The 13,869-nt window shown below is 65.2% G+C and overlaps 1 protein-coding gene across 5 annotated transcripts in view; it reads right to left on the reverse strand.

Moving 5' to 3' along the window:
- Nucleotides 1–13,869, reverse strand: part of CDHR2 (cadherin related family member 2) — a 76,872-nt gene that overhangs the window by 29,575 nt on the left and 33,428 nt on the right. For 2 of the 5 annotated variants that reach the window (XM_078853966.1, XM_078853962.1), the window contains exons 1-8: nucleotides 12,544–12,658; nucleotides 11,544–11,606; nucleotides 11,080–11,145; nucleotides 9,891–10,030; nucleotides 9,168–9,221; nucleotides 8,320–8,409; nucleotides 2,566–2,655; nucleotides 552–677 (exon numbers count right to left, since the gene is read on the reverse strand). In XM_078853966.1, coding sequence (XP_078710092.1) covers nucleotides 552–677; nucleotides 2,566–2,655; nucleotides 8,320–8,409; nucleotides 9,168–9,221; nucleotides 9,891–10,030; nucleotides 11,080–11,145; nucleotides 11,544–11,606; nucleotides 12,544–12,643 — 729 coding nt within the window. In that variant the 5' untranslated portion in view covers nucleotides 12,644–12,658. Of the gene's footprint in view, nucleotides 1–551; nucleotides 678–2,565; nucleotides 2,656–8,319; nucleotides 8,410–9,167; nucleotides 9,222–9,890; nucleotides 10,031–11,079; nucleotides 11,146–11,543; nucleotides 11,607–12,543; nucleotides 12,659–13,869 lie in introns of those variants that run through there. The other 3 variants (XM_078853965.1, XM_078853964.1, XM_078853963.1) reach the window with 3 other exon arrangements.

A 13,869-nucleotide genomic window follows, 5' to 3' on the forward strand; every position in this document is an offset into this window, starting at 1 on the left:
ACCCCTATTCCCTCCAGCCCCGCCATGCCCCCTGCCACCCTGCGCCCCCCCTATTCCCTCCAGCCCCCCCATGTCCCCTGCCACCCTGCAACCCCCATTCCCTCTAGCCACCCTGTACCACCCCCTATTCCCTCCAGCCCCCCTGGGCCCACTGCCACCCTGCGCCCCCCCTATTCCCTCCAGCCCCCCCATGCCCCCTGCCACCCTGCAACCCCCATTCCCTCCAGCCCCCCCACGGCTGGCCCCGCCGTCCTGGGCAGCAGAGACCCTGTGAGATCCCAGCGCCCACAGCCCCCCGGTGCCCCCTGCCACCCAGCCCTATTCCCTCCAGCCCCGCCATGCCCCCTGCCACCCTGTGCCCCACTCCTATTCCCTCCAGCCCCGCCATGCCCCCTGCCACCCTGTGCCCCACTCCTATTCCCTCCAGCCCCCCATGTCCCCTGCCACCCTGCGCCCCCCCATTCCCTCCAGCCCCCCACGGCTGCCCCGCCGTCCTGGGCAGCAGAGACCCTGTGAGATCCCAGCGCCCCCCTGCCCCCGGGCTGGCCCACCGTGGCGTGGATGCGGAGCTGGTAGTAGGTGCTCTGGTTGTTGTAGCTGAGGGAGCCGTTCAGCACCACGGTCCCGTTCTGCAGGACGTAGAACAGCTGGTGATTCTTGGCGTCGTCGGGGGTCACCTGGGGGAGGGGGAGCAGGAGAGTGGCCGTGCGTGAGCCTGGGACGACACTGCGCCAGGGGCTGCATTTTAACCCCCCCCCGTGCAGAGCGCCGTGGGACTCGCTGAGGGAGGACAGAGATGGGGGACCCTCGAAAGGAGGGGAGTCGCTCCCTATCCACAGAGAGCCCACGCCCTGCCGCGGCCACCAGGGAGCAGCCAGCCGGAGCCCCCTGCACCCCGTGCTGTTCCCAGCAGCTCCCGGGCTGCCCCCCAAGCTCTGCCAACAGCCTCTGCCAGGCAGTGAGTGCCAGCTGCCTGCCCCCGGCCAAGGTGGGGCTGGGGCAGAGCTAACCCACGTGTTCCCCACACTCCTGGGCTTTCCAGGGCGCTGGACACCTCCTCAGTGGGAGTCCTGCCCCTCACCCCCTCCAGCCGTAGGCCCCCCACACCCCCCTCCAGCCACAGCCCCCGCCAGCCCCTCCAGCCACAGCCCCCGCCAGCCCCTCCAGCCATAGGCCCCCCAGCACCCCCTCCAGCCATAACCCCCGCACCCCCTCCAGCCACAGCCCCCGCCAGCCCCTCCAGCCATAACCCCCCTCACCCCCTCCAGCCGTAGGCCCCCCACACCCCCTCCAGCCATAGCCCCCGCCAGCCCTTCCAGCCATAACCCCCCTCACCCCCTCCAGCCGTAGGCCCCCCACACCCCCTCCAGCCATAGCCCCCGCCAGCCCCTCCAGCCACAGCCCCCGCCAGCCCCTCCAGCCATAGGCCCCCCAGCACCCCCTCCAGCCATAACCCCCGCACCCCCTCCAGCCACAGCCCCCTCCAGCCCCAACCCCCCGCACCCCCTCCTGCCTTAGCCCCCTCCAGCCCTTCCAGCCATAACCCCCGCACCCCCTCCAGCCGTAGGCCCCCCACACCCCCTCCAGCCGTAGGCCCCCCACACCCCCTCCAGCCATAGCCCCCGCCAGCCCTTCCAGCCATAACCCCCCTCACCCCCTCCAGCCGTAGGCCCCCCACACCCCCCTCCAGCCATAGCCCCCGCCAGCCCCTCCAGCCACAGCCCCCGCCAGCCCCTCCAGCCGTAGGCCCCCCACACCCCTCCAGCCGTAGGCCCCCCACACCCCTTCCAGCCGTAGGCCCCCAGCCCCTGCCCCAGCGCTGCTGCAGCACATTTCCCAGAACCCCCTTCACGCCTCCGCGTCTCCACCGCAGGCTGCTGCCCCCACCCCCTGCCCTCCACACATGCCCCACCTCTCGGGCCCCACAGGCCACCTGCTCTTTTGCACCAGCTGCCCCCAAGCGTGGTGGAGGCCAGCACGGGTCGATGCTGCTCTCTAGCGGCTGCCGGCGGAGTTGGCAGTGCCCGGCTGGCGAGTCTCCCTGGTGTGGGTTGCCAGAGCAGCCTGGACCTGGCCTGGGGGCTGGCGGACTGGGGCAGACATCCGCCCTGGGGGGTGCCAGGCCCCGCTGCTGCCCGAGGACGGGGCAGGTGGCGAGAGCTGCCTGTCACATCTGCTGGCAGCGTCTCCCTGGGGAGAGGCCTCGGGCCAGACCCTTGTCCCTCTCTGAGACCCACCCCACGCTGGGCAGCCACAAGCAGGGTCCTGTCCCTGCCCCCTCTCGCCCCACTCAAGTGCCACCATTGCCCTCTCCTCGGGCGTGGGGGGCTCGCAGTGGGCCCCCCATGCAGCTCCTGAGGCCAGCCCTCCCCAGGCTGCTGGCTCCCCGGCGTGCGGCTCAGCTGGGGCCCGGGGCCCAGCGCCGGGCTGAGGAGCCTTGGGCACCCCCCCCGCCCCCAGCCTGCAGCAGGCTGTTATCAGCCACCAGCCGCAGGGGTCCCCGGCCGCAAAACCAGCCCACCCGCCCTGGGCCCCGCAAAGCCGGCTCCCCGCCCCAGCACTCACCGACACGATCTCATACCGCACCCTGCCGGCGTTGCCCGAGTCGGCATCCGTGGCCAGCACTCTGTAGATGGAGCTGCCTATCGGCCAGGTCTGAAACACAGGACATGGGTGGGACTGGCCCGGGAGGGGCCTGTAGGTCTGGGGCAGCGCCTGGCAGCCAGGAAGTTGGCGCCCAGCCCTGGGCACTCCCAGCGGACAGAGCTGGGTCGCTCGCAGCAGCAGCTCTGGAGCCGGATGCACCACCCAGGGGATCAGGGTGCGGTGCCCGGAGCTGGCAGGTCTGGGGGAACCCGAGACACTGGGGACCCATCGCCCTGCGTACCGCAGCCCTGGCGTTTCCCCACTGTGCCTGACCTGGGGAGGCGGGACAGTGACAGCCCCCCCAGCCTGGCTCAGGAGCCCCCCATTCGGAGCACGCTGGCAGCCCTGCCGGCCCCGGGGCAGCCCCAGAGCAGCCAAGGCGTCTGGCCTGACGCCAACGCACCGAGGGCCCCACTGCCCTCACTTCGCCCCGAGGTCGCCAGCCCAGCGAGCCCGCAGGTCCCTCCTAGCATTCACTGCTCCATCGCCATGCCAGACGCCATGCCAGGCTGCCTGCTGGCACCCGCCCAGCGCCCTGCAGAGGAGAGCGGCTGCCCATCCTGTTCTGGCCGGCATGGGGCAGCCAATGCCAGGTGTGCTGGCTCTTTGGGGCAGTCGCTGGCTCCCTGGTGGGGCCTGCTCCCTGGGGGGGCTGGATCCTGGTGGGAGCAGCTTCTCAGGGCGGGGGCAGGCTCCTCGGGGCGGGGGCCGGCTCCTCAGGGCGGGGGCTGGCTCCGAGAGCCGCGGCTCCGTCCCATGGGAGGCCGGGTGGCTGAGGAAAAGCAGGGCCAGGATGTGACGAAGTGGGCCTGTTCTTAATGTTTCCTCTGAATATTGTGGGGGTGCCTCAGTTTCCCCTATGCAGTTCTTAAGTATCTAGGGGGTGGGGTAAGGGTGTATGATCATTGCACAGCCCTAGAGGGCAGGTGTGTGCAGGGGTCTGGACACAGAGAATGGCCGACACCCTGTTTCCTGGCAACTGATGGCCTGGGCCCTTCCCCCCCTGCAAGGTGAAAGCTGAAGGGTTGGAGAACAAAGGAATCAGGTGACCTCCTGGCCTGGGAAAGGGACAAAGCCCAGAGGAGGAGGGGCTGGAGGGAGTTTCAGTTTTGGGGCTGGCTGGGACATGGAGTGAAGGGCAGACGTGGTTGTCTGGCTCACTGGCCCCAAAATGGACCCAGCTGAGGGGTCCCGTTCTCTGCACCTGCAAGCTCTGTTTTAGACCATGTTCCTGTCGTCTAACAAACCTTCTGTTTTACTGGCTGGCTGAGAGTCCCGTCTGACTGCAAAGTTGGGGTGCCGGACCCTCTGGCTTCCTCAGGAGCCCCGCCTGAGCGGACTGGCTGGGGGAAGCGCACGGAGGGGCAGAGGATGCTGAATGCTCCGAGGTCAGGCCCAGGAAGGTGGAAGCTGTGTGAGCTGTGTGTCCTGAAGACAGGCTGCTCACAGAAAGGCGACTGCCCCAGAGTCCTGACTGGCTTCATGGGGAGCAGTTCCAGAGCATCGCCCAGGGACTCCGTGACAACTGGTGGCAGCGGTGGGATGTACTGCACCCCGTGGATGGCGCTTCCTGCAGTAAGTGACTGGGGAGCAGTAACACGAAGGGGGATCGCCGAGGACCAGGCCTGCTGAAGGCTCAGAGAGGAGCGGTTTCGGGGGGCGGTTAACCCCTGGGAGTGTGTGACCAGCGAGAAGGACTGTGCAGTAATGGGGTCCCCCTGGGGACTGCAGTGAGCAGTCTCAGGGGCGGAGGAGCCTGCAGCTTGGCGCGGGGAGAGAGAAGGACTTTTGCAGTAACAGGGTTCCCCTGGGGATTGCAGCAAGCAGTCCAAGGGGCGGAGGAGTCTGCAGCTCGACCCTGGCAAAGAGGTGGTGACCTCGAGAAGGGCTGGCACACTAGGGTTCTCCCTGGAAACCGTGGGGAGCTGAGAACACACGGGCCTCTGAGTCCACAACAACTTGGGAAGAGCGGAGTGACGGCCTGTCCCCGTCTCCTTAAGAAGGACATTGTAACCCTGTGCAGAAAGAGAGGGTTGAGCGTTGGAAAGTTCACCAAAGCACAGTTAATCGTGCAGCTGGAGGAGGATGACCGCTCTAAGGAACAGATTCCTGACCCCAAATGGGGCTATAGCAGGATCTGGGAGCAGCTGGAGTGGGAGCCAGGCATCGCCAAGACTCCTGTCCCCGACCAGACGGGGGTCTTCACGATCGGGTTCCCCATCGGGGGATCGAGACGGACGGGATTGGAGCTGAGTCCGAGAGAGCAAGAGGACTGTGAGAGACAGCGAGAGCCCGAGAAAGAGCTGCAGAAGCAGCAGCAGCATGAACTGGCAGTGGGGGAGCGGAGAGGCCTAGGGGACCTCCCCGGGGTGAGTGGGGATAGACCCCGGGGGGCCAGTTCCGCAGGGAACCTCGAGAGTAAATTGCTGCCCCTAGTTAAGGGGGGCGGGGTGGATGCCCACCTCACTGCCTTTGAGCAGGCTGGCGATTTGAACCAAGGGGACCCTGCGGAAAAGCCCCGGTGTCTAGCTCCCTTGCTGGGTCCCAAGGCCACAGACTCCATCAGCCAGATGGGTGGGGAGGTGGACAGGCTCCCACTCCTGACCCCAACCTATATGTCTGTGTGGAGTTGCCTGGGGCCAGGCCCCTCGGACCCCCAGTGGGAGCGGAAGGTGATGGTCAATGGGGAGACATTCCTGGGGTGGCGAGATCCTGGGACAGAGAGAACTGGTGTCAGACCCTGGGTGGTGCAGCCTCAGATGCTGAGGGGCGCTGTGAGCTGGGTGAGGGTCCCAGGGACGAAGCCCCTCGCCTTCCCTATGGCCCAGATCCCTGTGCAGACCCAGGAGGAGTGGGGCTGGCTGGTCGTTGGGGTGCCCCAGGACACCAGCTGCGAGACCCTGTTGTGGGGTGACTGTGTCTCTTTGGGACAGGATCCAGGCCCTGTTCCTGTAACTGCCAAGGGCTTGAATTTGAATCCAGGGAACCAATCGGCGGAGAGGGAAATGGTCAGTGAAAATGCAGATGACCTGGCTGGCAGCAGGGAGGAGCCGTTAGGCTCAGGCTACCTGCCTGCCTGTAACCAGACCCCTGGGGCTGGGTGGGACAGAGAGATGCTCCCTGCCCCCTTGCACACAAGAGTGGGGACTCTCGCTGGCTCTGATGCATTGAGGAAAGCAGTGGCCTGCCCCCACTGGGACAGCAAGGGCAGTGCTGAGCTGAGACCCCAGCTGAGTGGGGGAGACACAGGCAGGGCAGGGATCTGTGGGGAGTGGCAAGGTGCTTGGTAAGGAAAGTTTGGATGAGCCTAGGCAGCCTTGTGATCTGATGGCTGTGTCCAGTCAGCAGGGTGCAAAGGCGAGGGGAGTGGAAGATGAGAGTCCCGGGACCTTACCTGTTAGCTGGGTGGAGAATTGGGACAGTGAAGGAAATGGGTCTCTGTCTGTCAGGGGTATTGACTTGCCTATGGAGGGAGCTACCCTGGTCTCCAAGCAGTTGTCTGTGACCAGCCTTGTGTGCTGGGACAAAGGAATGAGATCCCAACCTGTGTGTCTGGTAAAGGAGAAAGTGTGTCCGGCTCTTCTTGGTCTGTGGAGCAGACAGAAGGGGCCTTTCAGCCTGTGATGGTTGAGGGTCCTGCAGTTGTCTCAGAGCTGGTTCTGGACTCAGCTAAAGCCCAGGAAGGGAAGGGTCCTAAGTTTCTGTCTGCTCGGGAGAATGGCCCTGTAACTAGGTCGCATCCAGTTAGGGTCTATGTAAAATCCCGAGACCAGACAATTCTGGTGCTTGTATTTTGCCTGTTGCTAGTGTGTTGTTGGAAAGGGTGGAGCAACTCTGTCTAATCAGGGTGAGATCCTAGCCAGGGCACAAGGAGAGCATGAAGGTGTGTGATTGTGTTACCTACTGAGGGTGTGGAAACCTGTAGCAAGAAGGAAAAGATTCCTGAACTTGTGTGTGGCAAAGGGAAGGAGAATGCTTCTAACCTTTTATCTAGGAAGTCTGTAAGTTTGCCTGAAAGGGGATTGTGTAGGAATCCGCCTGATGGGCCAGAGGTGATTCTGGATGTAAGGGAGACCCAGAAAGAGTCTGTTGTTGCTCAGGAAAGTGTTCCCCTAGAGCAAGCCCTAGGTAAAGAGGGTAAGAGCAGAATTTCTGGAGGGGTGAACTGTTGCATAGAAAAGCCCTTGGGAAAGGAATCCTCATGGAGTCTTTGCAAGCAGTTTACTGCAACTGAAGGGTGTGAAAGTGATTTAATCAAGAAAGTTTCAGTTCCTAACAGCCAGAAATGTTCTGTTGTGAATGGATCCACTGACTTTCCTGTTGAAAGATCCAGTGTGGATAGCTTTGAGAAGGTCTCAGATGGAGTGAAAGCTGTTAAGAAAGGTATACCGTCCTATAACCAAGTGGCTGTGTTTGGCCAGCTTGTTGGGGAGCCAAGGTTGTGGAGAAAGGGATGTCTCCATGCTAGTTCTGTAAGTGAACAGTATGTGGCCCAGGTCAAGATGGGGGCCCTTAACCAAGAGAGCCCGAATTGCAGCCCTCCAGACTGGAGCTCTTGGAGAAAACCCAATCCCAGTTTGACCCCCTGGGGTTTTGGGGTGGCCAAAGGGCATGGGCTGCAGAAACCTTCCCACATGCAGCCTGCTAGTGCTATCGACCACCCCCGACCTAAGGGAGGGCGTGAAACTGGAAGGACCTGGTGTAACTCCTACCAAGGAATGGGAGAGATGCTGGGGCATCCATGGGAACATTGGTGGCTTCGAACTTCCCCAGGTCACCGGGTAAAGTGACCCCGCTCAGTTCGATCTCGAAGGGGGGAGAGATGTGACGAAGTGGGCCTGTTCTTAATGTTTCCTCTGAATATTGTGGGGGTGCCTCAGTTTCCCCTATGCAGTTCTTAAGTATCTAGGGGGTGGGGTAAGGGTGTATGATCATTGCACAGCCCTAGAGGGCAGGTGTGTGCAGGGGTCTGGACACAGAGAATGGCCGACACCCTGTTTCCTGGCAACTGATGGCCTGGGCCCTTCCCCCCCTGCAAGGTGAAAGCTGAAGGGTTGGAGAACAAAGGAATCAGGTGACCTCCTGGCCTGGGAAAGGGACAAAGCCCAGAGGAGGAGGGGCTGGAGGGAGTTTCAGTTTTGGGGCTGGCTGGGACATGGAGTGAAGGGCAGACGGGGTTGTCTGGCTCACTGGCCCCAAAATGGACCCAGCTGAGGGGTCCCGTTCTCTGCACCTGCAAGCTCTGTTTTAGACCATGTTCCTGTCGTCTAACAAACCTTCTGTTTTACTGGCTGGCTGAGAGTCCCGTCTGACTGCAAAGTTGGGGTGCCGGACCCTCTGGCTTCCTCAGGAGCCCCGCCTGAGCGGACTGGCTGGGGGAAGCGCACGGAGGGGCAGAGGATGCTGAATGCTCCGAGGTCAGGCCCAGGAAGGTGGAAGCTGTGTGAGCTGTGTGTCCTGAAGACAGGCTGCTCACAGAAAGGCGACTGCCCCAGAGTCCTGACTGGCTTCATGGGGAGCAGTTCCAGAGCATCGCCCAGGGACTCCGTGACACAGGCTCTGCCGCGCTGCCCCACGGGAGGTTGCCTGGCCGGCGGGGGAGCAGAGCCGGGCCGCGTGGGGAGCCTGCGGGGTTGCAGCGAGGGTCAGGGAAGGCCTGGCTGGGCTCGGTACCTCTGAGAGGTCGGTGATGTAGGGCTGGTTCTGGAAGATGGGGGGGTTGTCGTTCCGGTCCTCCACAATGATGGCCAGCTTCCCGGAGACCTGCAGGAGCAGAGGTGCCTGCTCAGGGCCAGGGGCTGGGGGCCCCGGCCCAGCCGCGACGGGCGCTGCTCCAGGCACGCTGGGGACGCAGTGTCTCAGGCTCCAGGCACAGCGCGGGTCCAACCAGCCCCCGCAGATGCCACCAGGAACCACTGGCTTATGCCAGGGCTGGACGAGACCCGTCCAGACCAGCTGCTGCCACGTCCGTCCCCAAAGAGCTGCCAACACAACGCACCCGCCCATGGGTGCATAACCTGCCCACACCCCACGGGCCCAGCCGCATACCTGCTGCCCCACTGCCCCCAGGCACGGCCCCTGCCAGCCCCCTGCCCTGCCCCACTGCCAGCCCCCCGCCCTGCCCCAGGCCTGGCCCCTGCCAGCCCCCCGCCCTGCCCCACTGCCAGCCCCCTGCCCTGCCCCAGTCCCCCCAGGCACAGCCCCTGCCAGCCCCCTGCCCTGCCCCAGTCCCCCCAGGCACGGCCCCTGCCAGCCCCCTGCCCTGCCCCACTGCCAGCCCCCCGCTCTGCCCCAGTCCCCCCCAGGCACAGCCCCTGCCAGCCCCCCGCCCTGCCCCACTGCCAGCCCCCAGCCCTGCCCCAATCCCCCCCCAGGCCTGGCCCCTGCCAGCCTCCTGCCCTGCCCCACTGCCAGCCCCCCACCGTGCCCCAGTCCCCCCCAGGCCTGGCCCCTGCCAGCACCCCGCCCTGCCCCAGTCCCCCCAGGCACGGCCCCTGCCAGCCCCCTGCCCGCTCCCTCACCTCGGTGTTGATCTGGTCTGTCACTGTGATAATGACGCTGAGTTTGGCTTTCTCCTGTAAGGAAACATAAAGGGGGGGTGCTTTGCTCAAGGGATGCCCAGCCCCCCCCCCAGCCCCCCTTCCCCGTTCCCATTGACTTGCCCCATATTTCACTTCAACGCCTCCCAGGGCAACTCATTGGGACCAAAGTGAGCTGCGCTCCCCAGAGATCCCCTCCCTGCAAACATGGGGGAAACAGCAGTGCCCCTCACTCCCGACCTACAGCCCCCAGCTACCCCAGCCTGGGACTCCTTTCTCGTCTGCTCCCGTTGCTGTGGAGGGGCTGCAGAATCAGCTCCCCAGCCCCTGCCAGGCCCTGCCCCCCGTCCCAGTGCTCCCCAGGGGAGCTGCTCTGGGGCTCCCTCCAGCACCCCGCTCAGAGGGCAGAGGCTGGGGAGTGGCCTGGAGCTCCACCAGGGAGCTGCCCTTCCCCAGGGAGGCTCCTGGTGCTGCTGCCAAGGACCTGCCAAGGACGCCCTCTCCCCCATGGGATCCAAGAGCGCCAGGCCCCACGGGGATGGGAGTCCTACGGCTGCTGCCTGGCCCTGCTTGGGAGAGGGGCTTCAGGGAGCAGGCCTGGTGCCATCTGGGCTGCACAAGGGCAGAGTGGCTGCGACGATCACCTGCTGCCCTGGCTCTGGTCTCTATTGTCTCCGTGCCCAGCAGCCCCGGCTCCCCCCTCACCTCACGGTCCAGAGAGGCCACCAGCAGCACCTCGCCCGTCGTGCTGTTGACCTTGAAATAGAAAGCGTCCTGCCCGCTCATGCCATAGTGTAACTGGTCGCCATCGGCGTCCACAGCCGTCAGCCGGAAGGCACTGGCTCCTGTGGGGGGGAGGGGGAGACGTCTTGGCTGGGGCAGGGCCGGCGCCTCCGAGGGCCAGCTGCTGCAGCCCCAGCTCTGACCAGAAGCTCGTCACAGCCTGGGCAGCTCATCCAAGTGGAGATGGAGAGATCAGTGCAGGCCGTAAGGCCCTTCCCAGGGAGAAAATCCCGGGGCCTAAAGGGCTCTTGGATCGAGCAGAGAAAGGCTGTGCAAGATCCAGCGGCGGGAAGCTGAAGCCAGATGAAGTGGGAATTTTCTGTCATGTTTTATGAATCCTGTGTGTGCCTCAGTTTCCCATATATTGTGCATGGCTACGGGCGGGGTGGGGGGGGAAGGAGGACAGTTTGTTCTCAGGGAGGCTAAGAGACATAGGTGGGCATGTCACCTGCTGTCTGAGCCAGGGTGGGGCATTGAAAAGGCCAACCCCATATCAATGGAGCATCCAAGAAGACAATGGCAAACCCAGTCGCCAAGTCTCTGGGCTCCCCTAAGGACTCCCTGTGCTGTGCCCGCTGCCTGCCCAACCCCAGCGCTGGGTGAGTGTCGCTGCAAACGCTGGGCGAGGGGCATTGCCCCCGCGGAGGGGACACGTCTCTCCCGGCGGCGTCTGGCTCAGCTGGACTCGCTGGGCAGAGCTCCCGGGGGGAGCCGGGGGCTGGAGCCCAGAGGAGGCGGTGGAGTCCGAGGAGGCGGTGAGGCCGCGGGGCCCACCCTGGAGGAAGCCTGAGCCCCCTCGGGGGTCTGGCCCACTGCAGGGGTCCTCCAGAGGCTGTTCCAAACTGGGGGGTAGCACTAGGACCCCTGACTTGTTCCAATGAGACATAAGGCAGCTGTCCCCAGTGCGGGTGATTCACCCCCCGGGCGGGGGTGGGTTCTCCATCTCCTGACAGCCCACCGGGGGCCAAGCCGGAGACTGGGCGCCGTACAGGAAGCGGGTGGGGCTGTCAGGAGCTCAGCGTGGGCATCAGTGGTGCTGTCTGGCCCGAACCCTGTGACTGGTTCTTTGCACCACCCCGGCCTGGCCCTCCCGCCTCCGCACCGCACTCACCCACGGGCAGGTCCTCGGGCACAGAGACGATGCTCATGTTGAACCTCGGGGCCGTGTTCCCTGAGACTGCAAGGGAGACGTTGGCCCTGCGTTAACCCCTGCGTTGAGCTGTTCAGAGCTCCCCTTGCCCTGCTTCCAGGGTACTGCCCGCCCGGGGGTGCCAGCCCAGCCCCTGCCATGGCTCTCCCTGAGCAGCTGGCTCTGAGCTGCTCCCCAGGCCGCTGGGCGGTCCTTGGGGGTTACTGCTTGGCCCCCTGCCCAGAGCAGAGCACTCAGTTCCCAGTGCTGGCAGCTGCTCCAGGTCTCCTAGGTTGCCTGCCACAGGGGTAGGCACCTGCCCTGGGGAACCTGACCCTCAGTGCCCAGCCCCAGGGGGATCACAGCCCCCTACCCCACCCCACTCCGTCCTCGCCCCCCATGTGTGCCGTGCCCCCCTCCCGCCAGCCAGGGAGTGAAATCCTTACCCGCCACCGAGAGCAAGGGCAGCAGCAGCAGCGGGCGCCAGGCCATCCTGCCAAGGGGACCTGCTGGCATGTCGGGAGGGGGAACACAGAGCTTCAGCGAGAGGCTCCCTGCTCCTCTTGCCCCTCCTGGAACAGCATCTCCTGGCCCCAAGGGCTGAACTGGAGCTCCTGGGACATGACCCGCCCCCCGCTGCCCCCCAGCCAGACCTCCCAGCAGTTCACACGCCAGAGCCCCGGGGCCGCGTGCGCTTGGGTGGGTCCCGCTGGCAGGGGCAGAGTGTGGCCAGGGGAGGGCACCTGGAGGGGGCAGGGCAGTGGATGGGGGGGGACCCCAAGGCAGCTGGGTCTCCAATGCCCAGCACACCCCGCGCCTCCGGGACCCCAGGCGGCACTCACGGCGCTGGGGAGAGAGGGCCCATCCCCCAGAGCGAGCAGGCCGGGGCCCGATCCTGCCCTCACTCCCAGGCTGGGACGTTTGAGCCCGTGGAGGAGGCGGGTGAGAGGAGATCCCGCAGCTCCACTTGGTCAGTCCAAGCACCGGCCCCACCACGCCCAGAGGCTCCCGCTGCCCCTCCCGCAGGGCGATGAGCTCCAGCCCCAGCTGCTCACGCAGGGCGGGTGCATAGGACGGGGAGGACACACCCAGCCTGTCTGTGGGGGGCTTAGGAGGGGCTCCCAGGGGCCTGGCTGGCCCGGGGGGTCTAGGGTGGGACGACAGCAGAGAGGAATCATGCTGAAGATCCAGACTCTGTGCGGGGCCCACCAGGCTGTCCCCCTGGGAAGGTTGGGCGCCCCGTCGCTCGGGCCTAGACGGCGCCCTGCAGAATCCACAGCAAGGGGCAATCCTGTCCCGGACCCCAAGGACCCCTGCATCCCTGCTTCCCGGGGTGCTGCTTTGTGACGTGACCAGGCCCGGCCCAGCCGTCTCGGCTCCCCCATCCCAGCGCACAACCCTGCCGCTGGCAGGACCTCAAGCGCGGCCCTGCCCTGTGCCCCCTACCTGCACCCTGGGGCTCGCTCGGGGATGCTCCCCGCTGGTGCTGCGGCTCTGAGACCACAACAGACCTTTGTCTCCTGCTGTAATTGGGCTGATCAATCATTAACTGCAATTAGTTGGTCACAAAACCATCTCTCGCCTTCCTGCTTCCTTGAGCCCCTCCTCCCCACTGCTCTGGGGCAGGGTGCCAGTAGCAGGCCCGTGGGCTCTGCTTGGAGCTGGGGGGAGACCTAGGCAGGGGTGGCTCCTTGGTGCTGCCAGCTGGGGCGTTAGGAGCTCCCGCTACTCCCCCTGTTGGGCTCGGGAGCATCTGCCCACAGCTCTGTCGTGCTGGGCCCCTGCTGCCCGGTCGTCCCAACTCCTCCCACCCTGCCGGGTGCCCAAGAGCTGCCCCACTGCCCTGCCATCCAGCTTTGACTCCCAGGGCCCTCTGAGCAGGGCCGGGCAGCAGGCAGTGCCAGGGTTGCCAGGGGGTGGGCAGATTGGCACTCTGGCCACATTCAGGCCCTGCCCATGAGTGGAGGGGGGTGACCCTACACTCACAAGGAGCCGCTGGGCCCATGCAGCATGACACTGGACGGCTGCACTGCGCAGAGCCCAGGACCCAGGAGTCCGAGGGAGCCTGAGCGAAGCGGGATGAGTGCCAGGAGGTCAGACTACTTGATCTCATGCCCCCCCTCTGGCCTTGACCTCTAGGAATCAGGATACAGCAGCTAAAGCATGGGTCTGGGAGCCAGGATGCCAGGGTCCTCTTCCCGGCTCTGACTGGCTACGCGGCCTTGGGTGAGTCCCTGCCCCTCAGTCATCGTCTGTATGGTGGGGTGGTGATTCTGCCCCGTCCCCCGGGGTAAATTCATTCCTGGGCGGGCACAGCTTCTCGAGAGTCCACTGCAGCCCTTCCAGGCATGGAGCCCCATGGAGAGACGCTGGTCTCCCGAGGGGGATGGAAGGAAGCAGCCGATGGGTGGGAGTGGAATAAGAGGCGGTTCTGCCCCCAGTTTCGTGTCTTACCCCAGGATCCTGGCCCGTCCACACTCACATCCTGCTGTCTGGGAGCCCTGCAGAGCTCGGGGCCCCTGCCCCCCATCCTGCCCCTTGGCAGGGGCTAAGGAGCCCCTCCCCTGGCGCAGCAGGGCCCCAGAGCTCACCCCGCACCACAGCACTGAACCGCTCCAGGGAGTCACGTGGCCTACTTCCAGGTCGCAGGGACAAGGGGGGATTGTGTGGCTCCTCTCAAGCGGAAGATGGGTTGGCGTAAAGGCACGGGGAGCGAGCGGGGCCGGAAATGGGGCCAGCCACCTGTGGGGTGCAGTGTTGTTGGGGGGCAGC

The sequence above is a fragment of the Lepidochelys kempii genome, chromosome 8 (assembly GCF_965140285.1).
Source record: "Lepidochelys kempii isolate rLepKem1 chromosome 8, rLepKem1.hap1, whole genome shotgun sequence".
NCBI classification, from domain to species: domain Eukaryota; kingdom Metazoa; phylum Chordata; order Testudines; family Cheloniidae; genus Lepidochelys; species Lepidochelys kempii.